This window comes from Bombina bombina, chromosome 3 (genome assembly GCF_027579735.1).
Source record: "Bombina bombina isolate aBomBom1 chromosome 3, aBomBom1.pri, whole genome shotgun sequence".
Taxonomy (NCBI): domain Eukaryota; kingdom Metazoa; phylum Chordata; class Amphibia; order Anura; family Bombinatoridae; genus Bombina; species Bombina bombina.
Window position 1 is genome coordinate 1293366160 of NC_069501.1, and position 27465 is coordinate 1293393624.

The 27465-nt window shown below is 37.2% G+C and overlaps 1 protein-coding gene across 1 annotated transcript in view; it reads left to right on the forward strand.

Annotated features, from left to right (window-relative positions):
- LOC128652765 (transient receptor potential cation channel subfamily M member 2) overlaps positions 1-27465 on the forward strand; it is a 1288705-nt gene that overhangs the window by 1133997 nt on the left and 127243 nt on the right. The window contains exon 27 of the mRNA XM_053705696.1: positions 9669-9770. Coding sequence (XP_053561671.1) covers positions 9669-9770 — 102 coding nt within the window. The remainder of the gene's footprint in view (positions 1-9668; positions 9771-27465) is intronic.

Here is a 27465-nt window from a genome sequence, read left to right on the forward strand (position 1 = left end):
CTATGTGTATATACATATATATTTATGTGTTATTGTGTATATACATATATATTTATGTGTTACTATGTGTATATACATATATATTTATGTGTTAGTATGTGTATATACATATATATTTATGTGTTATTGTGTATATACATATATATTTATGTGTTACTATGTGTATATACATATATATTTATGTGTTAGTATGTGTATATACATATATATTTATGTGTTACTATCTGTATATACATATATATTTATGTGTTACTATGTGTATATACAGATATATTTATGTGTTAGTATGTGTATATACCTATATATTTATGTGTTAGTATGTGTATATACATATATATTTATGTGTTACTATGTGTATATACATATATATTTATGTGTTAGTATGTGTATATACATATATATTTATGTGTTAGTATGTGTATATACATATATATTTATGTGTTACTATGTGTATATACATATATATTTATGTGTTAGTATGTGTATATACATATATATTTATGTGTTACTATCTGTATATACATATATATTTATGTGTTATTATGTGTATATACAGATATATTTATGTGTTACTATGTGTATATACATATATATTTAAGTGTTACTATGTTTATATACATATATATTTATGTGTTACTGTGTGTATATACATATATATATTTATGTGTTAGTATGTGTATATACATATATATTTATGTGTTACTATCTGTATATACATATATATTTATGTGTTATTATGTGTATATACAGATATATTTATGTGTTACTATGTGTATATACATATATATTTATGTGTTATGTGTATATACATATATATTTATGTGTTACTATGTGTATATACATATATATTTATGTGTTACTATGTGTATATACATATATATTTATGTGTTACTATGTGTATATACATATATGTTTATGTGTTACTATGTGTATATACATATATATATTTATGTGTTAGTATGTGTATATACATATATATATTTATGTGTTACTATGTGTATATAATATATATTTATGTGTTACTATGTGTATATACATATATATTTACGTGTTACTATGTGTATATACATATATATTTATGTGTTAGTATGTGTATATACATATATATTTATGTGTTATTATGTGTATATACATATATATTTATGTGTTACTATGTGTATATACATATATATTTATGTGTTATTATGTGTATATACATATATATTTATGTGTTAGTATGTGTATATACAGATATATTTATGTGTTACTATGTGTATATACATATATATTTATGTGTTACTATGTGTATATACAGATATATTTATGTTAGTATGTGTATATACATATATATATGTATGTGTTAATATGTGTATATACATATATATTTATGTGTTAGTATGTGTATATACATATATATGTATGTGTTAATATGTGTATATACATATATATTTATGTGTTACTATGTGTATATACATATATATTTATGTGTTACTATGTGTATATACATATATATTTATGTGTTACTATGTGTATATACATATATATTTATGTGTTACTATGTGTATATACATATATATTTATGTGTTACTATGTGTATATACATATATATTTATGTGTTACTATGTGTATATACATATATATTTATGTGTTACTATGTGTACATACATATATATTTATATGTTATTATGTGTATATACATATATATTTATGTGTTACTATGTGTATATACATATATATTTATGTGTTACTATGTGTATATACATATATATTTATGTGTTATTATATGTATATACATATATATTTATGTGTTATTATGTGTATATACATATATATTTATGTGTTATTATATGTATATACATATATATTTATGTGTTACTGTGTGTATATACATATATATGTATGTGTTACTATGTGTATATACATATATATTTATGTGTTACTATGTGTATATACATATATATTTATGTGTAACTATGTGTATATACATATATTTATGTGTTACTATGTGTACATACATATATATTTATATGTTATTATGTGTATATACATATATATTTATGTGTTACTATGTGTATATACATATATATTTATGTGTTACTATGTGTATATACATATATATTTATGTGTTATTATGTGTATATACATATATATTTATGTGTTACTATGTGTATATACATATATATTTATGTGTTAGTATGTGTATATACATATATATTTATGTGTTACTATGTGTATATACATATATATTTATGTGTTACTATGTGTATATACATATATATTTATGTGTTACTATGTGTATATACATATATATTTATGTGTTACTATGTGTATATATATATATATATATATATATATATTTATGTGTTACTATGTGTATATACATATATATTTATGTGTTACTATGTGTATATACATATATATTTATGTGTTACTATGTGTATATACATATATATTTATGTGTTACTATGTGTATATACATATATATTTATGTGTTACTATGTGTATATACATATATATTTATGTGTTACTATGTGTATATATATATATATATATATATATATTTATGTGTTACTATGTGTATATACATATATATTTATGTGTTACTATGTGTATATACATATATATTTATGTGTTACTATGTGTATATACATATATATTTATGTGTTACTATGTGTATATACATATATGTTTATGTGTTACTATGTGTATATACATATATATTTATGTGTTACTATGTGTATATACATATATATATTTATGTGTTAGTATGTGTATATACATATATATTTATGTGTTACTATGTGTATATACATATATATTTATGTGTTATTATGTGTATATACATATATATTTATGTGTTACTATGTGTATATACATATATAGTTATATGTTACTATGTGTATATACATATATATTTATGTGTTACTATGTGTATATACATATATATTTATGTGTGACTATGTGTATATATATATATATATTTATGTGTTACTATGTGTATATACAGATATATTTATGTGTGACTATGTGTATATACATATATATTTATGTGTTACTATGTGTATATACAGATATATTTATGTGTTACTATGTGTATATACATATATATTTATGTGTTAGTATGTGTATATACATATGTATTTATGTGTTAGTATGTGTATATACATATATATTTATGTGTTAGTATGTGTATATACATATATATTTGTGTTACTATGTGTATATACATATATATATTTATGTGTTACTATGTGTATATACATATATATTTATGTGTTAGTATGTGTATATACATATATATTTGTGTTACTATGTGTATATACATATATATATTTATGTGTTACTATGTGTATATACATATATATTTATGTGTTATTATGTGTATATACATATATATTTATGTGTTACTATGTGTATATACATATATATTTATGTGTTACTATGTGTATATATATATACATTTATGTGTTACTATGTGTATATACATATATATGTATGTGTTACTATGTGTATATACCTATATATTTATGTGTTACTATGTGTATATACATATATATTTATGTGTTAGTATGTGTATATACAGATATATTTATGTGTTAGTATGTGTATATACATATATATTTATGTGTTACTATGTGTATATAATATATATTTATGTGTTACTATGTGTATATAATATATATTTATGTGTTAGTATGTGTATATACATATATATTTATGTGTTAGTATGTGTATATGCATATATATTTATGTGTTATTATGTGTATATACATATATATTTATGTGTTAGTATGTGTATATACATATATATTTATGTGTTAGTATGTGTATATACATATATATTTATGTGTTACTTTGTGTATATACATATATATTTATGTGTTACTATGTGTATATACATATATATTTATGTGTTACTATGTGTATATACATATATATTTATGTGTTATTATGTGTATATACCTATATATTTATGTGTTACTATGTGTATATACATATATATTTATGTGTTACTGTGTGTATATACATATATATTTATGTGTTACTATGTGTATATACATATATATTTATGTGTTACTATGTGTATATACATATATATTTATGTGTTAGTATGTGTATATACATATATATTTATGTGTTACTATGTGTATATACATATATATTTATGTGTTACTATGTGTATATACATATATATTTATGTGTTAGTATGTGTATATACATATATATTTATGTGTTACTATGTGTATATACATATATATTTATGTGTTACTATGTGTATATACATATATATTTATGTGTTACTATGTGTATATACATATATATTTATGTGTTACTATGTGTATATACATATATATTTATGTGTTAGTATGTGTATATACATATATATTTATGTGTTACTATGTGTATATACATATATATTTATGTGTTAGTATGTGTATATAATATATATTTATGTGTTAGTATGTGTATATAATATATATTTATGTGTTACTATGTGTATATAATATATATTTATGTGTTACTATGTGTATATAATATATATTTATGTGTTAGTATGTGTATATACATATATATTTATGTGTTAGTATGTGTATATACATATATATTTATGTGTTACTATGTGTATATACAGATATATTTATGTGTTACTATGTATATATACATATATTTTTATGTGTTAGTATGTGTATATACAGATATATTTATGTGTTACTATGTATATATACATATATATTTATGTGTTAGTATGTGTATATACATATATATTTATGTGTTAGTATGTGTATATACATATATATTTATGTGTTAGTATGTGTATATAATATATATTTATGTGTTAGTATGTGTATATACATATATATTTATGTGTTACTATGTGTATATGCATATATATTTATGTGTTATTATGTGTATATACATATATATTTATGTGTTACTATGTGTATATACATATATATTTATGTGTTACTGTGTGTATATACATATATATTTATGTGTTACTATGTGTATATACATATATATTTATGTGTTATTATGTGTATATACATATATATTTATGTGTTACTATGTGTATATACATATATATTTATGTGTTATTATATGTATATACATATATATATATGTATGTGTTACTATGTGTATATAATATATATTTATGTGTTACTATGTGTATATACATATATATTTACGTGTTACTATGTGTATATACATATATATTTATGTGTTACTATGTGTATATAATATATATTTATGTGTTACTATGTGTATATACATATATATTTACGTGTTACTATGTGTATATACATATATATTTATGTGTTAGTATGTGTATATACATATATATATTTATGTGTTACTATGTGTATATACATATATATTTATGTGTTACTATGTGTATATACATATATATTTATGTGTTAGTATGTGTATATACATATATATTTATGTGTTACTATGTGTATATACATATATATTTATGTGTTACTATGTGTACATACATATATATTTATGTGTTACTATGTGTATATACATATATATTTATGTGTTATTATATGTATATACATATATATTTATGTGTTATTATGTGTATATAAATATATATTTATGTGTTACTATGTGTATATACATATAAATTTATGTGTTAGTATGTGTATATACATATATATTTATGTGTTACTATGTGTATACATATATATTTATGTGTTACTATGTGTATATACATATATATATTTATGTGTTACTATGTGTATATAATATATATTTATGTGTTAGTATGTGTATATACATATATATTTATGTGTTGCTATGTGTATATACATATATATTTATGTGTTACTATGTGTATATACATATATATGTATGTGTTACTATGTGTATATACATATATATTTATGTGTTACTATGTGTATATACATATATATTTATGTGTTACTATGTGTATATATATATATATATATATTTATGTGTTACTATGTGTATATACATATATATTTATGTGTTACTGTGTGTATATACATATATATATTTATGTGTTACTATGTGTATATACATATATATTTATGTGTTAGTATGTGTATATAATATATATTTATGTGTTAGTATGTGTATATACATATATATTTATGTGTTAGTATGTGTATATACAGATATATTTATGTATTACTATGTTTATATACATATATATTTATGTGTTACTATGTGTATATACATATATATTTATGTGTTAGTATGTGTATATACATATATATTTATGTGTTAGTATGTGTATATACAGATATATTTATGTGTTACTATGTGTATATACATATATATTTATGTGTTAGTATGTGTATATACATATATATTTATGTGTTACTATACTTATATACATATATATATTTATGTATTATTATGTGTATATACGTATGTCACATAGTTGTTGTGCTGATGTGTCACATGTATATTGTGCTGATGTGTCATATGTATGTTGTGCTGATGTGTCACCTGTAAGTTGTGCTGATGTGTCACATGTATGTTGTGCTGATGTGTCACATGTAAGTTGTGCTGGTGTGTCACATGTATATTGTGCTGATGTGTCACATGTATATTGTGCTGATGTGTCATATGTATGTTGTGCTGATGTGTCACCTGTATGTTGTGCTGATGTGTCATATGTATGTTGTGCTGATGTGTCACATGTATGTTGTGCTGATGTGTCACATGTATGTTGTGCTGATGTGTCACATGTATGTTGTGCTGATGTGTCACATGTATATTGTGCTGATGTGTCACATGTATGTTGTGCTGATGTGTCACCTGTATGTTGTGCTGATGTGTCACATGTATGTTGTGCTGATGTGTCACATGTAAGTTGTGCTGATGTGTCACATGTAAGTTGTGCTGATGTGTCACATGTATGTTGTGCTGATGTGTCACATGTATGTTGTGCTGATGTGTCACATGTATATTGTACTGATGTGTCACATGTATGTTGTGCTGATGTGTCACATGTATGTTGTTCTGATGTGTCACATGTATGTTGTGCTGATGTGTCACTAGTATGTTGTGCTGATGTGTCACATGTAAGTTGTGCTGATGTTTCACATGTATGTTGTTCTGATGTGTCACATGTATGTTGTGCTGATGTGTCACATGTAAGTTGTGCTGATGTGTCACATGTATGTTGTGCTGATGTGTCACATGTATGTTGTTCTGATGTGTCATATGTATGTTGTGCTGATGTGTCACATGTAAGTTGTGCTGATGTGTCACATGTATGTTGTTCTGATGTGTCACATGTATGTTGTTCTGATGTATTATGTGTCACAAGTATGTTGTGCTGATGTGTCACATGTATGTTGTGCTGATGTGTCACATTTATGCTGTGCTGATGTGTCACATGTATGTTGTGCTGATGTGTCACATGTATGCTGTGCTGATGTGTCACATGTATGTTGTGCTGATGTGTCACATGTATGTTGTGCTGATGTGTCACATGTATGCTGTGCTGATGTGTCACATGTATGTTGTGCTGATGTGTCACATGTATGTTGTGCTGATGTGTCACATGTATGCTGTGCTGATGTGTCACATGTATGTTGTGCTGATGTGTCACATGTATGTTGTTCTGATGTGTCACATGTAAGTTGTGCTGATGTGTCACATGTATGTTGTTCTGATGTGTCACATGTAAGTTGTGCTGGTGTGTCACATGTATGTTGTGCTGATGTGTCACATGTATGTTGTGCTGATGTGTCACATGTATATTGTGCTGATGTGTCACATGTATGTTGTGCTGATGTGTCACATGTATGTTGTGCTGATGTGTCACATGTATGTTGTACTGATGTGTCACATGTATGTTGTGCTGATGTGTCACATGTATGTTGTTCTGATGTGTCATATGTATGTTGTTCTGATGTGTCACATGTATGTTGTGCTGATGTGTCACATGTATGTTGTGCTGATGTGTCACATGTAAGTTGTGCTGATGTGTCACTTGTAAGTTGTGCTGATGTGTCACTTGTATGTTGTGCTGATGTGTCACATGTATGTTGCGCTGATGTGTCACATGTATGTTGTGCTGATGTGTCACATGTATTTTGTGCTGATGTGTCACATGTATGTTGTGCTGATGTGTCACATGTATATTGTGCTGACGTGTCACATGTATGTTGTGCTGATGTGTCACATGTAAGTTGTGCTGGTGTGTCACATGTATGTTGTGCTGATGTGTCACATGTAAGTTGTGCTGATGTGTCACATGTATGTTGTGCTGATGTGTCACATGTAAGTTGTGCTGATGTGTCATATGTAAGTTGTGCTGATGTGGCACTTGTATGTTGTACTGATGTGTCATATGTATGTTGTGCTGATGTGTCATATGTATGTTGTACTGATGTGTCATATGTATGTTGTGCTGATGTGTCACATGTAAGTTGTGCTGATGTGTCACATGTATGTTGTACTGATGTGTCATATGTATGTTGTGCTGATGTGTCACATGAATGTTGTGGTGATGTGTCACATGTATGTTGTGCTGATGTGTCACATGTAAGTTGTGCTGATGTGTCACATGTAAGTTGTGCTGATGTGTCACATGTATGTTGTACTGATGTGTCATATGTATGTTGTGCTGATGTGTCACATGAATGTTGTGGTGATGTGTCACATGTATGTTGTGCTGATGTGTCACATGTAAGTTGTGCTGATGTGTCACATGTATGTTGTACTGATGTGTCATATGTATGTTGTGCTGATGTGTCACATGAATGTTGTGGTGATGTGTCACATGTATGTTGTGCTGATGTGTCACATGTATGTTGTACTGATGTGTCATATGTATGTTGTGCTGATGTGTCACATGAATGTTGTGCTGATGTGTCACATGTATGTTGTGCTGATGTGTCACATGTAAGTTGTGCTGATGTGTCACATGTAAGTTGTGCTGATGTGTCACATGTAAGTTGTGCTGATGTGTCACATGAATGTTGTGGTGATGTGTCACATGTATCTTGTGCTGATGTGTCACATGTAAGTTGTGCTGATGTGTCACATGTATGTTATTCTGATGTGTCACATGTATGTTGTGCTGATGTGTCACATGTAAGTTGTGCTGATGTGTCACTTGTAAGTTGTGCTGATGTGTCACATGTAAGTTGTGCTGATGTGTCACATGTATGTTGTTCTGATGTGTCACATGTATGTTGTGCTGATGTGTCACATGTAAGTTGTGCTGATGTGTCACATGTATGTTGTACTGATGTGTCACATGTATGTTGTACTGATGTGTCATATGTATGTTATGCTGATGTGTCACATGAATGTTGTGCTGATGTGTCACATGTATGTTGTGCTGATGTGTCACATGTATGTTGTACTGATGTGTCATATGTATGTTGTGCTGATGTGTCACATGTGTGTTGTGCTGATGTGTCACATGTATGTTGTGCTGATGTGTCACATGTAAGTTGTGCTGATGTGTCACATGTATGTTGTGCTGATGTGTCACATGTAAGTTGTGCTGATGTGTCACATGTGTGTTGTGCTGATGTGTCACATGTAAGTTGTGCTGATGTGTCACATGTATGTTGTGCTGATGTGTCACATGTAAGTTGTGCTGATGTGTCACATGTATGTTGGGCTAATGCATGTTGCTTGCATGTACTATGTCACTAATATAATTTATATTATGTCATGTTCTTTCACAGGGAACGTTGGGACCAGGAGAACTAATTCCGACAAAGCTTCAGGCAATTCTTAAACCCAGTTATCTCACAGAGTTTCAGAGGCATCTAGAGAAAGCATCTGAGGTCAGTATTATAGCAGTGGGAAGGGAGAGACATAAAGGATTTAATACCCAGGTGCGGGTAATAGGGCAGATAATATCTGTAGTGAGAATAAGCAGAGAGTAACAATGAGATCGTGAATAGTGATTCTACTCGGAGCGCCAACAAACACCTATAAGCCTGGAGAAGGTGAAACCTAGCTTTCACCAAAAAAATGAACTACAAAGGAAGGGATTCCCAGGCGCCAACTGACGGAGGCTAGGTGTGGTAAAAAAGGGGGAATTTATTATACAATTTAGCTAAAACAATACAATATGCTACAATAAAAACAGTATAATCTCATGGATCCATGGTACAAATGCAGTACAAATTGAATAAAATACAATAAAACAGTTGAACAATGTCAAGACTCTTGATAAAGGCCTACAAGGGCCGAAACGCGTAGACCTGTACTGGTGAGTCTGATTTCATTTAAGGTTGATAATTAGGAATTTGCTACACATTGTATTTTGTTTGCTTTTTCCACAGGTATTGTTTGCCATTTTTCTCTTATATTTGAAGTGAACCCCTCACACCACGGAGACTGTTGTCTCAAGTCTCAAACACTGCTAGAAGTGAACCCCTCACACCACGGAGACTGTTGTCTCAAGTCTCAAACACTGCTAGAAGTGAACCCCTCACACCACGGAGACTGTTGTCTCAAGTCTCAAACACTGCTAGAAGTGAACCCCTCACACCACGGAGACTGCTGTCTCAAGTCTAAAACACTGCTAGAAGTGAACCCCTCACACCACGGAGACTGCTGTCTCAAGTCTCAAACACTGCTAAACACTTTGGAATATTTTTGCTTTTCTGCTATCTTTTTTGCACAGAGTTTTTTATTAATTTGAGACAAACCACTTCACAGACTATTATTTCTACTACTTTATTTGTGAATTCTACGTATAGTGTTTATCATTATTTTTTCTGCACAGTTCTTTTTCTGCAATATTTGGATTTTTTTATTTGTGCATATTTTTTCAGAACTTCAATATGGAGCATTTACAAGCACATATTTTTATCTAATTATTTATTATTTATTTTTATCTTTTGGACACTTTTTCACTTTTTGCATATGGATCACTAGGATTTCTTCCACCCAGGACACACATTGGTTTGCCACTAATTTGGAATTTTATTTTTGATCTCACCCAAATCCACCGGAGTGGATAGCCAACGTTAGTTAACCGTTTCTGTGGACTATTACATATAAGACACTATTTTCATATTGTTTTTAGGATTTTGACATTGTTCAACTGTTTTATTGTATTTTACTCGATTTGTACTGCATTTGTACCATGGATCCATGAGATTAGATTGTTTTTATTGTAGCATATTGTATTGTTTTAGCTAAATTGTATAATAAATTCCCCCTTTTTTACCACACCTAGACTCCGTCAGTTGGCGCCTGGGAATCCCTTCCTTTGTAGTAACAATGAGATCACATAGGGCTGGTGTAAAAAGGGTTAGTAGGTGAGATCACATAGAGCAGGTGTAAGAGGGGTTATTAGGTGGGATCACATAGAGCAGGTGTAAGAGGGGTTATTAGGTGGGATCACATAGAGCAGGTGTAAGAGGGGTTATTAGGTGAGATCACATAGAGCGGGTGTAAGAGGGGTTATTAGGTGAGATCACATAGAGCAGGTGTAAGAGGGGTTATTAGGTGAGATCACATAGAGCAGGTATAAGAGGGGTTATTAGGTGAGATCACATAGATCTGGTGTAACAGGGGTTATTAGGTGAGATCACATAGAGCAGGTGTAAGAGGGGTTATTAGGTGAGATCACATAGCGCAGGTGTAAGAGGGGTTATTAGGTGAGATCATATAGAGCAGGTGTAAGAGGGGTTATTAGTTGAGATCACATAGAGCAGGTGTAAGAGGGGTTATTAGGTGAGATCACATAGAGCAGGTGTAAAAAGGGTTATTAGGTGAGATCACATAGAGCAGGTGTAAGAGGGGTTATTAGGTGAGATCACATAGAGAAGGTGTAAGAGGGATTATTAGGTGAGATCACATAGAGCAGGTGTAAGAGGGGTTATTAGGTGAGATCACATAGAGCAGGTGTAAGAGGGGTTATTAGGTGAGATCACATAGAGCAGGTGTATGAGGGGTTATTAGGTGAGATCACAGAGAGCAGATGTAAGAGGGGTTATTAGGTGAGATCACATAGAGCAGATGTAAGAGGGGTTATTAGGTGAGATCACATAGAGCAGGTGTAAGAGGGGTTATTAGGTGAGATCACATAGAGCAGGTGTAAGAGGGGTTATTAGTTGAGATCACATAGGGCTGGTGTAAAAAGGGTTATTAGGTGAGATCACATAGAGCGGGTGTAAGAGGGGTTATTAGGTGAGATCACATAGAGCAGGTGTAAGAGGGGTTATTAGGTGAGATCACATAGAGCAGGTGTAAGAGGGGTTATTAGGTGAGATCACATAGAGCAGGTGTAAGAGGGGTTATTAGGTGAGATCACATAGAGCAGGTGTAAGAGGGGTTATTAGGTGAGATCACATAGAGCGGGTGTAAGAGGGGTTATTAGGTGAGATCACATAGAGCAGGTGTAAGAGGGGTTATTAGTTGAGATCACATAGAGCGGGTGTAAGAGGGGTTATTAGGTGAGATCACATAGAGCAGGTGTAAGAGGGGTTATTAGGTGAGATCACATAGAGCGGGTGTAAGAGGGGTTATTAGGTGAGATCACATAGAGCAGGTGTAAGAGGGGTTATTAGTTGAGATCACATAGAGCGGGTGTAAGAGGAGTTATTAGGTGAGATCACATAGAGCAGATGTAAGAGGGGTTATTAGGTGAGATCACATAGAGCAGGTGTAAGAGGGGTTATTAGTTGAGATCACATAGAGCGGGTGTAAGAGGGGTTATTAGGTGAGATCACATAGAGCAGGTGTAAGAGGGGTTATTAGGTGAGATCACATAGAGCGGGTGTAAGAGGGGTTATTAGGTGAGATCACATACAGCAGGTGTAAGAGGGGTTATTAGGTGAGATCACATAGAGCAGGTGTAAAAAGGGTTATTAGTTGAGATCACATAGAGCAGGTATAAGAGGGGTTATTAGGTGAGATTACATAGAGCGGGTGTAAGAGGGGTTATTAGGTGAGATCACATAGAGCAGGTGTAAGAGGAGTTATTAGTTGAGATCACATAGAGCAGGTGTAAGAGGGGTTATTAGGTGAGATCACATAGAGCAGGTGTAAGAGGGGTTATTAGTTGAGATCACATAGAGCAGGTGTAAGAGGGGTTATTAGGTGAGATCACATAGAGCAGGTGTAAGAGGGGTTATTAGGTGAGATCACATAGAGCAGGTGTAAGAGGGGTTATTAGTTGAGATCACATAGAGCGGGTGTAAGAGGGGTTATTAGGTGAGATCACATAGAGCAGGTGTAAGAGGGGTTATTAGGTGAGATCACATAGAGCAGGTGTAAGAGGGGTTATTAGGTGAGATCACATAGAGCAGATGTAAGAGGGGTTATTAGTTGAGATCACATAGAGCAGGTGTAAGAGGGGTTATTAGGTGAGATCACATAGAGCAGGTGTAAAAAGGGTTATTAGGTGAGATCACATAGAGCAGGTGTAAGAGGGGTTATTAGGTGAGATCACATAGAGCAGATGTAAGAGGGGTTATTAGGTGAGATCACATAGAGCAGGTATAAGAGGGGTTATTAGGTGAGATCACATAGATCTGGTGTAACAGGGGTTATTAGGTGAGATCACATAGAGCAGGTGTAAGAGGGGTTATTAGGTGAGATCACATAGCGCAGGTGTAAGAGGGGTTATTAGGTGAGATCATATAGAGCAGGTGTAAGAGGGGTTATTAGTTGAGATCACATAGAGCAGGTGTAAGAGGGGTTATTAGGTGAGATCACATAGAGCAGGTGTAAAAAGGGTTATTAGGTGAGATCACATAGAGCAGGTGTAAGAGGGGTTATTAGGTGAGATCACATAGAGAAGGTGTAAGAGGGATTATTAGGTGAGATCACATAGAGCAGGTGTAAGAGGGGTTATTAGGTGAGATCACATAGAGCAGGTGTAAGAGGGGTTATTAGGTGAGATCACATAGAGCAGGTGTATGAGGGGTTATTAGGTGAGATCACAGAGAGCAGATGTAAGAGGGGTTATTAGGTGAGATCACATAGAGCAGATGTAAGAGGGGTTATTAGGTGAGATCACATAGAGCAGGTGTAAGAGGGGTTATTAGGTGAGATCACATAGAGCAGGTGTAAGAGGGGTTATTAGTTGAGATCACATAGGGCTGGTGTAAAAAGGGTTATTAGGTGAGATCACATAGAGCGGGTGTAAGAGGGGTTATTAGGTGAGATCACATAGAGCAGGTGTAAGAGGGGTTATTAGGTGAGATCACATAGAGCAGGTGTAAGAGGGGTTATTAGGTGAGATCACATAGAGCAGGTGTAAGAGGGGTTATTAGGTGAGATCACATAGAGCAGGTGTAAGAGGGGTTATTAGGTGAGATCACATAGAGCGGGTGTAAGAGGGGTTATTAGGTGAGATCACATAGAGCAGGTGTAAGAGGGGTTATTAGTTGAGATCACATAGAGCGGGTGTAAGAGGGGTTATTAGGTGAGATCACATAGAGCAGGTGTAAGAGGGGTTATTAGGTGAGATCATATAGAGCAGGTGTAAGAGGGGTTATTAGGTGAGATCACATAGAGCAGGTGTAAGAGGGGTTATTAGGTGAGATCACATAGCGCAGGTGTAAGAGGGGTTATTAGGTGAGATCACATAGAGCAGGTATAAGAGGGGTTATTAGGTGAGATCATATAGAGCAGGTGTAAGAGGGGTTATTAGTTGAGATCACATAGAGCAGGTGTAAGAGGGGTTATTAGGTGAGATCACATAGAGCAGGTGTAAGAGGGGTTATTAGGTGAGATCACATAGAGCAGGTGTAAGAGGGGTTATTAGGTGAGATCACATAGAGCAGGTGTAAGAGGGGTTATTAGGTGAGATCACATAGAGCAGGTGTATGAGGGGTTATTAGGTGAGATCACATAGAGCAGGTGTAAGAGGGGTTATTAGGTGAGATCACATAGAGCAGGTGTAAAAAGGGTTATTAGGTGAGATCACATAGAGCAGGTGTAAGAGGGGTTATTAGGTGAGATCACATAGAGAAGGTGTAAGAGGGATTATTAGGTGAGATCACATAGAGCAGGTGTAAGAGGGGTTATTAGGTGAGATCACATAGAGAAGGTGTAAGAGGGATTATTAGGTGAGATCACATAGAGCAGGTGTAAGAGGGGTTATTAGGTGATGTCACATAGAGCAGGTATAAGAGGGGTTATTAGGTGAGATCACGTAGAGCTGGTGTAAGAGGGGTTATTAGGTGAGATCACATAGAGCAGGTGTAAGAGGGGTTATTAGGTGAGATCACATAGAGCAGGTGTAAGAGGGGTTATTAGGTGAGATCATATAGAGCAGGTGTAAGAGGGGTTATTAGGTGAGATCACATAGAGCAGGTGTAAGAGGGGTTATTAGGTGAGATCACATAGAGCTGGTGTAAGAGGGGTTATTAGGTGAGATCACATAGAGCAGGTGTAAGAGGGATTATTAGGTGAGATCACATAGAGCAGGTGTAAGAGGGGTTTTTAGGTGAGATCACATAGCGCAGGTGTGAGAGGGGTTATTAGGTGAGATCATATAGAGCAGGTGTAAGAGGGGTTATTAGTTGAGATCACATAGAGCAGGTGTAAGAGGGGTTATTAGGTGAGATCACATAGAGCAGGTGTAAAAAGGGTTATTAGGTGAGATCACATAGAGCAGGTGTAAGAGGGGTTATTAGGTGAGATCACATAGAGAAGGTGTAAGAGGGATTATTAGGTGAGATCACATAGAGCAGGTGTAAGAGGGGTTATTAGGTGAGATCACATAGAGCAGGTGTAAGAGGAGTTATTAGGTGAGATCACATAGTGCAGGTGTAAGAGGGGTTATTAGGTGAGATCACATAGAGCAGGTGTATGAGGGGTTATTAGGTGAGATCACATAGAGCAGGTGTAAGAGGGGTTATTAGGTGAGATCACATAGAGCAGGTGTAAGAGGGGTTATTAGGTGAGATCACATATAGCAGATGTAAGAGGGGTTATTAGGTGAGAGCACATAGAGCAGGTGTAAGAGGGGTTATTAGGTGAGATCACATAGAGAAGGTGTAAGAGGGATTATTAGGTGAGATCACATAGAGCAGGTGTAAGAGGGGTTATTAGGTGAGATCACATAGAGCAGGTGTAAGAGGGGTTATTAGGTGAGATCACATAGAGCAGGTGTAAGAGGGGTTATTAGGTGAGATCACATAGAGCAGGTGTAAGAGGGGTTATTAGGTGAGATCACATAGTGCAGGTGTAAGAGGGGTTATTAGGTGAGATCACATAGAGCAGGTGTATGAGGGGTTATTAGGTGAGATCACATAGTGCAGGTGTAAGAGGGGTTATTAGTTGAGATCACATAGAGCAGGTGTAAGAGGGGTTATTAGGTGAGATCACATAGAGCAGGTGTAAGAGGGGTTATTAGGTGACATCATATAGAGCAGGTGTAAGAGGGGTTATTAGGTGAGATCACATAGAGCAGGTGTAAGAGGGGTTATTAGGTGAGATCACATAGAGCAGGTATAAGAGGGGTTATTAGGTGAGATCACATAGAGCAGGTATAAAAGGGGTTATTAGGTGAGATCACATAGAGCAGGTGTAAGAGGGGTTATTAGGTGAGATCACATAGAGCAGGTATAAGAGGGGTTATTAGGTGAGATCACATAGAGCAGGTGTAAGAGGGGTTATTAGGTGGGATCACATAGAGCAGGTGTAAGAGGGATTATTAGGTGAGATCACATAGAGCAGGTGTAAGAGGGGTTATTAGGTGAGATCACAGAGAGCAGGTGTAAGAGGGGTTATTAGGTGAGATCACATAGAGCAGGTGTAAGAGGGGTTATTAGGTGAGATCACATAGAGCAGATGTAAGAGGGGTTATTAGGTGAGATCACATAGAGCAGATGTAAGAGGGGTTATTAGGTGAGATCACATAGAGCAGATGTAAGAGGGGTTATTAGGTGAGATCACATAGAGCAGATGTAAGAGGGGTTATTAGGTGAGATCACATAGAGCAGGTGTAAGAGGGGTTATTAGGTGAGATCACATAGAGCAGGTGTAAGAGGGGTTATTAGTTGAGATCAAATAGAGCAGGTGTAAGAGGGGTTATTAGGTGAGATCACATAGAGCAGGTGTAAGAGGGGTTATTAGGTGAGATCACATAGTGCAGGTGTAAGAGGGGTTATTAGGTGAGATCACATAGTGCAGGTGTAAGAGGGGTTATTAGGTGAGATCACATAGAGCAGGTGTAAGAGGGGTTATTAGGTGAGATCACATAGAGCAGGTGTAAGAGGGGTTATTAGGTGAGATCATATAGAGTAGGTGTAAGAGGGGTTATTAGGTGAGATCACATAGAGCAGGTGTATGAGGGGTTATTAGGTGAGATCACATAGAGCAGGTGTATGAGGGGTTATTAGGTGAGATCACATAGAGCAGGTGTATGAGGGGTTATTAGGTGAGATCACATAGAGCAGGTGTAAGAGGGGTTATTAGGTGAGATCACATAGAGCAGATGTAAGAGGGGTTATTAGGTGAGATCACATAGAGCAGATGTAAGAGGGGTTATTAGGTGAGATCACATAGAGCAGGTGTAAGAGGGGTTATTAGGTGAGATCACATAGAGCAGGTGTAAGAGGGGTTATTAGGTGAGATCACATAGAGCAGGTGTAAGAGGGGTTATTAGGTGAGATCACATAGAGCAGGTGTAAGAGGGGTTATTAGGTGAGATCACATAGAGCAGGTGTAAGAGGGGTTATTAGGTGAGATCACATAGAGCAGGTATAAGAGGGGTTATTAGGTGAGATCACATAGAGCAGATGTAAGAGGGGTTATTAGGTGAGATCACATAGAGCAGATGTAAGAGGGGTTATTAGTTGAGATCACATAGAGCAGGTGTAAGAGGGGTTATTAGGTGAGATCACATAGAACAGGTATAAGAGGGGTTATTAGGTGAGATCACATAGAGCAGATGTAAGAGGGGTTATTAGGTGAGATCACATAGAGCAGATGTAAGAGGGGTTATTAGTTGAGATCACATAGAGCAGGTGTAAGAGGGGTTATTAGGTGAGATCACATAGAGCAGGTGTAAGAGTGGTTATTAGTTGAGATCACATAGAGCAGGTGTAAGAGGGGTTATTAGGTGAGATCACATAGAGCAGGTGTAAGAGGGGTATTAGGTGAGATCACATAGAGCAGGTATAAGAGGGGTTATTAGGTGAGATCACATAGAGCAGGTGTAAGAGGGGTTATTAGGTGAGATCACATAGAGCAGGTATAAGAGGGGTTATTAGGTGAGATCACATAGAGCAGGTGTATGAGGGGTTATTAGGTGAGATCACATAGAGCAGGTGTAAGAGGGGTTATTAGGTGAGATCACATAGAGCAGGTGTAGAGGGGTTATTAGGTGAGATCACATAGAGCAGGTGTAAGAGGGGTTATTAGGTGAGATCACATAGAGCAGATGTAAGAGGGGTATTAGTTGAGATCACATAGAGCAGGTGTAAGAGGGGTTATTAGGTGAGATCACATAGAGCAGGTGTAAGAGGGGTTATTAGGTGAGATCACATAGAGCAGGTGTAAGAGGGGTTATTAGTTGAGATCACATAGAGCAGGTGTAAGAGGGGTTATTAGGTGAGATCACATAGAGCAGGTGTAAGAGGGGTTATTAGGTGAGATCACATAGAGCAGGTGTAAGAGGGGTTATTAGGTGAGATCACATAGAGCAGGTGTAAGAGGGGTTATTAGGTGAGATCACATAGAGCAGGTGTAAGAGGGGTTATTAGGTGAGATCACATAGAGCAGGTATAAGAGGGGTTATTAGGTGAGATCACATAGAGCAGGTATAAGAGGGGTTATTAGGTGAGATCACATAGAGCAGGTGTAAGAGGGGTTATTAGGTGAGATCACATAGAGCAGGTGTATGAGGGGGTTATTAGGTGAGATCACATAGAGCAGGTGTAAGAGGGGTTATTAGGTGAGATCACATAGAGCAGGTGTAAGAGGGGTTATTAGGTGAGATAATATAGAGCAGGTGTAAGAGGGGTTATTAGGTGAGATCACATAGAGCAGGTGTAAGAGGGGTTATTAGGTGAGATCACATAGAGCAGATGTAAGAGGGGTTATTAGTTGAGATCACATAGAGCAGGTGTAAGAGGGGTTATTAGGTGAGATCACAGAGAGCAGGTATAAGAGGGGTTATTAGGTGAGATCACATAGAGCAGGTGTAAGAGGGGTTATTAGGTAAGATCACATAGAGCAGGTATAAGAGGGGTTATTAGGTGAGATCACATAGAGCAGGTGTAAGAGGGGTTATTAGGTGAGATCACATAGAGCAGGTGTATGAGGGGTTATTAGGTGAGATCACATAGAGCAGGTGTAAGAGGGGTTATTAGGTGAGATCACATAGAGCAGATGTAAGAGGGGTTATTAGGTGAGATCACATAGAGCAGGTGTAAGAGGGGTTATTAGGTGAGATCACATAGAGCAGGTGTAAGAGGGGTTATTAGGTGAGATCACATAGAGCAGGTGTAAGAGGGGTTATTAGGTGAGATCACATAGAGCAGGTGTAAGAGGGGTTATTAGGTGAGATCACATAGAGCAGGTGTAAGAGGGTTATTAGGTGAGATCACATAGAGCAGGTGTAAGAAGGGTTATTAGGTGAGAGCACATAGAGCAGGTGTAAGAGGGGTTTTTAGGTGAGATCACATAGAGCAGGTGTAAGAGGGGTTATTAGGTGAGATCACATAGAGCAGGTGTAAGAGGGGTTATTAGGTGAGATCACATAGCGCAGGTGTAAGAGGGGTTATTAGGTGAGATCACATAGAGCAGGTATAAGAGGAGTTATTAGGTGAGATCACATAGAGCAGGTGTAAGAGGGGTTATTAGGTGAGATCACATAGCGCAGGTGTAAGAGGGGTTATTAGGTGAGATCACATAGAGCAGGTGTAAGAGGGGTTATTAGGTGAGATCACATATAGCAGATGTAAGAGGGGTTATTAGGTGAGATCACATAGAGCAGGTGTAAGAGGGGTTATTAGGTGAGATCACATAGTGCAGGTGTAAGAGGGGTTATTAGGTGAGATCACATAGAGCAGGTGTAAGAGGGGTTATTAGGTGAGATCACATAGAGCAGGTGTAAGAGGGGTTATTAGGTGAGATCACATATAGCAGATGTAAGAGGGGTTATTAGGTGAGATCACATAGAGCAGATGTAAGAGGGGTTATTAGGTGAGATCACATAGTGCAGGTGTAAGAGGGGTTATTAGGTGAGATCACATAGTGCAGGTGTAAGAGGGGTTATTAGGTGAGATCACAGAGAGCAGGTGTAAGAGGGGTTATTAGGTGAGATCACATAGTGCAGGTGTAAGAGGGGTTATTAGGTGAGATCACATAGAGCAGGTGTAAGAGGGGTTATTAGGTGAGATCACATAGAGCAGATGTAAGAGGGGTTATTAGGTGAGATCACATAGAGCAGGTGTAAGAGGGGTTATTAGGTGAGATCACATAGAGCAGGTGTAAGAGGGGTTATTAGGTGAGATCACATAGCGCAGGTGTAAGAGGGGTTATTAGGTGAGATCACATAGAGCAGGTGTAAGAGGGGTTATTAGGTGAGATCACATAGAGCAGGTATAAGAGGGGTTATTAGGTGAGATCACATAGAGCAGGTGTAAGAGGGGTTATTAGTTGAGATCACATAGAGCAGGTGTAAGAGGGATTATTAGGTGAGATCACATAGAGCAGGTGTAAGAGGGGTTATTAGGTGAGATCACATAGAGCAGGTGTAAGAGGGGTTATTAGGTGAGATCACATAGAGCAGGTGTAAGAGGGGTTATTAGGTGAGATCACATAGAGCAGGTGTAAGAGGGGTTATTAGGTGAGATCACATAGAGCAGGTGTATGAGGGGTTATTAGGTGAGATCACATAGAGCAGGTGTAAGAGGGGTTATTAGGTGAGATCACATAGAGCAGGTGTAAGAGGGGTTATTAGGTGAGATCACATAGAGCAGGTGTAAGAGGGGTTATTAGGTGAGATCACATAGAGCAGTGTAAGAGGGGTTTTTAGGTGAGATCACATAGAGCAGGTGTAAGAGGGGTTATTAGGTGAGATCACATAGCGCAGGTGTAAGAGGGGTTATTAGGTGAGATCACATAGAGCAGGTGTAAGAGGGGTTATTAGTTGAGATCACATAGAGCAGGTGTAAGAGGGGTTATTAGGTGAGATCACATAGAGCAGGTGTAAAAGGGTTATTAGGTGAGATCACATAGAGCAGGTGTAAGAGGGGTTATTAGGTGAGATCACATAGAGAAGGTGTAAGAGGGATTATTAGGTGAGATCACATAGAGCAGGTGTAAGAGGGGTTATTAGGTGAGATCACATAGAGCAGGTGTAAGAGGGGTTATTAGGTGAGATCACATAGAGCAGGTGTAAGAGGGGTTATTAGGTGAGATCACATAGAGCAGGTGTAAGAGGGGTTATTAGGTGAGATCACATAGAGCAGGTGTAAGAGGGGTTATTAGGTGAGATCATATAGAGCAGGTGTAAGAGGGGTTATTAGGTGAGATCACATAGAGCAGGTGTAAGAGGGGTTATTAGGTGAGATCACATAGAGCAGGTATAAGAGGGGTTATTAGGTGAGATCACATAGAGCAGGTATAAAAGGGGTTATTAGGTGAGATCACATAGAGCAGGTGTAAGAGGGGTTATTAGGTGAGATCACATAGAGCAGGTATAAGAGGGGTTATTAGGTGAGATCACATAGAGCAGGTGTAAGAGGGGTTATTAGGTGAGATCACAGAGAGCAGGTGTAAGAGGGGTTATTAGGTGAGATCACAGAGAGCAGGTGTAAGAGGGGTTATTAGGTGAGATCACATAGAGCAGGTGTAAGAGGGGTTATTAGGTGAGATCACATATAGCAGATGTAAGAGGGGTTATTAGGTGAGATCACATAGAGCAGGTGTAAGAGGGGTTATTAGGTGAGATCACATAGTGCAGGTGTAAGAGGGGTTATTAGTTGAGATCACATAGCGCAGGTGTAAGAGGAGTTATTAGGTGAGATCACATAGTGCAGGTGTAAGAGGGGTTATTAGGTGAGATCACATAGAGCAGGTGTAAGAGGGGTTATTAGGTGAGATCACATATAGCAGATGTAAGAGGGATTATTAGGTGAGATCACATAGAGCAGGTGTAAGAGGGGTTATTAGGTGAGATCACATAGAGCAGGTGTAAGAGGGGTTATTAGGTGAGATCACATAGAGCAGGTGTAAGAGGAGTTATTAGGTGAGATCACATAGTGCAGGTGTAAGAGGGGTTATTAGGTGAGATCACATACAGCAGGTGTAAGAGGGGTTATTAGGTGAGATCACATATAGCAGGTGTAAGAGGGGTTATTAGGTGAGATCATAAAGAGTAGGTATAAGAGGGGTTATTAGGTGAGATCACATAGAGCAGGTGTAAGAGGGGTTATTAGGTGAGATCACATAGAGCAGGTGTAAGAGGGGTTATTAGGTAAGATCACATAGAGCAGGTATAAGAGGGGTTATTAGGTGAGATCACATAGAGCAGGTGTAAGAGGGGTTATTAGGTGAGATCACATAGAGCAGGTGTATGAGGGGTTATTAGGTGAGATCACATAGAGCAGGTGTAAGAGGGGTTATTAGGTGAGATCACATAGAGCAGATGTAAGAGGGGTTATTTGGTGAGATCACATAGAGCAGGTGTAAGAGGGGTTATTAGGTGAGATCACATAGAGCAGGTGTAAGAGGGGTTATTAGGTGAGATCACATAGCGCAGGTGTAAGAGGGGTTATTAGGTGAGATCACATAGAGCAGGTGTAAGAGGGGTTATTAGGTGAGATCACATAGAGCAGGTGTAAGAGGGGTTATTAGTTGAGATCACATAGAGCAGGTGTAAGAGGGGTTATTAGGTGAGATCACATAGAGCAGGTGTAAGAGGAGTTATTAGGTGAGATCACATAGTGCAGGTGTAAGAGGGGTTATTAGGTGAGATCACATAGAGCAGGTGTAAGAGGGGTTATTAGGTGAGATCACATAGAGCAGGTGTAAGAGGGGTTATTAGGTGAGATCACATATAGCAGATGTAAGAGGGGTTATTAGGTGAGATCACATATAGCAGATGTAAGAGGGGTTATTAGGTGAGATCACATAGAGCAGGTATAAAAGGGGTTATTAGGTGAGATCACATAGAGCAGGTGTAAGAGGGGTTATTAGGTGAGATCACATAGAGCAGGTGTAAGAGGGGTTATTAGGTGAGATCACATAGAGCAGGTGTATGAGGGGTTATTAGGTGAGATCACATAGAGCAGGTGTATGAGGGGTTATTAGGTGAGATCACATAGAGCAGGTGTAAGAGGGGTTATTAGGTGAGATCACATAGTGCAGGTGTAAGAGGGGTTATTAGGTGAGATCACATAGAGCAGGTGTATGAGGGGTTATTAGGTGAGATCACATAGTGCAGGTGTAAGAGGGGTTATTAGGTGAGATCACATAGTGCAGGTGTAAGAGGGGTTATTAGGTGAGATCACATAGAGCAGGTGTAAGAGGGGTTATTAGGTGAGATCACATAGAGCAGGTGTAAGAGGGGTTATTAGGTGAGATCACATAGAGCAGGTGTAAGAGGGGTTATTAGGTGAGATCACATAGAGCAGGTGTAAGAGGGGTTATTAGGTGAGATCACATAGAGCAGGTGTAAGAGGGGTTATTAGGTGAGATCACATAGAGCGGGTGTAAGAGGGGTTATTAGGTGAGATCACATAGAGCAGGTGTAAGAGGGGTTATTAGGTGAGATCACATAGAGCAGGTGTAAGAGGGGTTATTAGGTGAGAGCACATAGCGCAGATGTAAGAGGGGTTATTAGGTGAGATCACATAGAGCGGGTGTAAGAGGGGTTATTAGGTGAGATCACATAGAGCAGGTGTAAGAGGGGTTATTAGTTGAGATCACATAGGGCTGGTGTAAAAAGGGGTTATTAGGTGAGATCACATAGAGCGGGTGTAAGAGGGGTTATTAGGTGAGATCACATAGAGCAGGTGTAAGAGGGGTTATTAGTTGAGATCACATAGAGCAGGTGTAAGAGGGGTTATTAGGTGAGATCACATAGAGCAGGTGTAAGAGGGGTTATTAGGTGAGATCACATAGAGCAGGTGTAAGAGGGGTTATTAGGTGAGATCACATAGAGCAGGTGTAAGAGGGATTATTAGGTGAGATCACATAGTGCAGGTGTAAGAGGGGTTATTAGGTGAGATCACATAGAGCAGGTGTAAGAGGGGTTATTAGGTGAGATCACATATAGCAGGTGTAAGAGGGGTTATTAGGTGAGATCATAAAGAGTAGGTATAAGAGGGGTTATTAGGTGAGATCACATAGAGCAGGTGTATGAGGGGTTATTAGGTGAGATCACATAGAGCAGGTGTATGAGGGGTTATTAGGTGAGATCACATAGAGCAGGTGTAAGAGGGGTTATTAGGTGAGATCACGTAGAGCAGGTGTAAGAGGGGTTATTAGGTGAGATCACATAGAGCAGGTGTAAGAGGGGTTATTAGGTGAGATCACATAGAGCAGGTGTAAGAGGGGTTATTAGTTGAGATCACATAGAGCAGGTGTAAGAGGGGTTATTAGGTGAGATCACATAGTGCAGGTGTAAGAGGGGTTATTAGTTGAGATCACATAGAGCAGGTGTAAGAGGGGTTATTAGGTGAGATCACATAGAGCAGGTGTAAGAGGGGTTATTAGGTGAAATCACATAGAGCAGATGTAAGAGGGGTTATTAGGTGAGATCACATAGAGCAGGTGTAAGAGGGGTTATTAGGTGAGATCACATAGAGCAGGTATAAGAGGGGTTATTAGGTGAGATCACATAGAGCAGGTATAAGAGGGGTTATTAGGTGAGATCACATAGAGCAGGTGTAAGAGGGGTTATTAGGTGAGATCACATAGAGCAGGTGTAAGAGGGGTTATTAGGTGAGATCACATAGAGCAGGTATAAGAGGGGTTATTAGGTGAGATCACATAGAGCAGGTGTAAGAGGGGTTATTAGGTGAGATCATATAGAGCAGGTGTAAGAGGGGTTATTAGGTGAGATCACATAGTGCAGGTGTAAGAGGGGTTATTAGTTGAGATCACATAGCGCAGGTGTAAGAGGGGTTATTAGTTGAGATCACATAGAGCAGGTGTAAGAGGGGTTATTAGGTGAGATCACATAGAGCAGGTATAAGAGGGGTTATTAGGTGAGATCACATAGAGCAGGTGTAAGAGGGGTTATTAGGTGAGATCACATAGTGCAGGTGTAAGAGGGGTTATTAGGTGAGATCATATAGAGTAGGTGTAAGAGGGGTTATTAGGTGAGATCACATAGAGCAGGTATAAGAGGGGTTATTAGGTGAGATCACATAGAGCAGGTGTAAGAGGGGTTATTAGGTGAGATCACATAGAGCAGGTATAAGAGGGGTTATTAGGTGAGATCACATAGAGCAGGTGTAAGAGGGGTTATTAGGTGAGATCACATAGAGCAGGTGTAAGAGGGGTTATTAGGTGAGATCACATAGAGCAGGTGTAAGAGGGGTTATTAGTTGAGATCACATAGAGCAGGTGTAAGAGGGGTTATTAGGTGAGATCACATAGAGCAGGTGTAAGAGGGGTTATTAGTTGAGATCACATAGAGCAGGTGTAAGAGGGGTTATTAGGTGAGATCACATAGAGCAGGTGTAAGAGGGGTTATTAGTTGAGATCACATAGAGCAGGTGTAAGAGGGGTTATTAGGTGAGATCATATAGAGCAGGTGTAAGAGGGGTTATTAGGTGAGATCACATAGAGCAGGTGTAAGAGGGGTTATTAGGTGAGATCATATAGAGCAGGTGTAAGAGGGGTTATTAGGTGAGATCATATAGAGCAGGTGTATGAGGGGTTATTAGGTGAGATCACATAGAGCAGGTGTAAGAGGGGTTATTAGGTGAGATCATATAGAGCAGGTGTATGAGGGGTTATTAGGTGAGATCACATAGAGCAGGTGTAAGAGGGGTTATTAGGTGGGATCACATAGAGCAGGTGTAAGAGGGGTTATTAGGTGAGATCACATAGAGCAGGTGTAAGAGGGGTTATTAGGTGAGATCATATAGAGCAGGTGTATGAGGGGTTATTAGGTGAGATCACATAGAGCAGGTGTAAGAGGGGTTATTAGGTGGGATCACATAGAGCAGGTGTAAGAGGGGTTATTAGGTGAGATCATATAGAGTAGGTGTAAGAGGGGTTATTAGGTGAGATCACATAGAGCAGGTGTAAGAGGGGTTATTAGGTGAGATCACATAGAGCAGGTGTAAGAGGGGTTATTAGGTGAGATCACATAGAGCAGGTGTAAGAGGGGTTATTAGGTGAGATCACGTAGAGCAGGTGTAAGAGGGGTTATTAGGTGAGATCACGTAGAGCAGGTGTAAGAGGGGTTATTAGGTGAGATCACATAGAGCAGGTGTAAGAGGGGTTATTAGGTGAGATCACATAGAGCAGGTGTAAGAGGGGTTATTAGGTGAGATCACATAGAGCAGGTGTAAGAGGGGTTATTAGGTGAGATCACATAGAGCAGGTATAAGAGGGGTTATTAGGTGAGATCACATAGAGCAGGTGTAAGAGGGGTTATTAGGTGAGATCACATAGAGCAGGTGTAAGAGGGGTTATTAGGTGAGAGCACATAGAGCAGGTGTAAGAGGGGTTATTAGGTGAGATCACATAGAGCAGGTGTAAGAGGGGTTATTAGGTGAGATCATATAGAGTAGGTGTAAGAGGGGTGATTAGGTGGGATCACATAGAGCAGGTGTAAGAGGGGTTATTAGGTGAGATCATATAGAGTAGGTGTAAGAGGGGTTATTAGGTGAGATCATATAGAGTAGGTGTAAGAGGGGTTATTAGGTGAGATCATATAGAGCAGGTGTAAGAGGGGTTATTAGGTGAGATCACATAGAGCAGGTGTAAGAGGGGTTATTAGGTGAGATCACATAGAGCAGGTGTATGAGGGGTTATTAGGTGAGATCACGTAGAGCAGGTGTATGAGGGGTTATTAGGTGAGATCACATAGAGCAGGTGTAAGAGGGATTATTAGGTGAGATCACATAGAGCAGGTGTAAGAGGGGTTATTAGGTGAGATCACATAGAGCAGGTGTATGAGGGGTTATTAGGTGAGATCACGTAGAGCAGGTGTAAGAGGGGTTATTAGGTGAGATCACATAGAGCAGGTGTAAGAGGGGTTATTAGGTGAGATCACGTAGAGCAGGTGTAAGAGGGGTTATTAGGTGAGATCACATAGAGCAGGTGTAAGAGGGGTTATTAGGTGAGTTCACATACAGCAGGTGTAAGAGGGGTTATTAGGTGAGATCACATAGAGCAGGTGTAAGAGGGGTTATTAGGTGAGATCACATAGAGCAGGTGTATGAGGGGTTATTAGGTGAGATCACATAGAGCTGGTGTAAGAGGGGTTATTAGGTGAGATCACATAGAGCAGGTGTATGAGGGGTTATTAGGTGAGATCACATAGAGCTGGTGTAAGAGGGGTTATTAGGTGAGATCACATAGAGCAGGTGT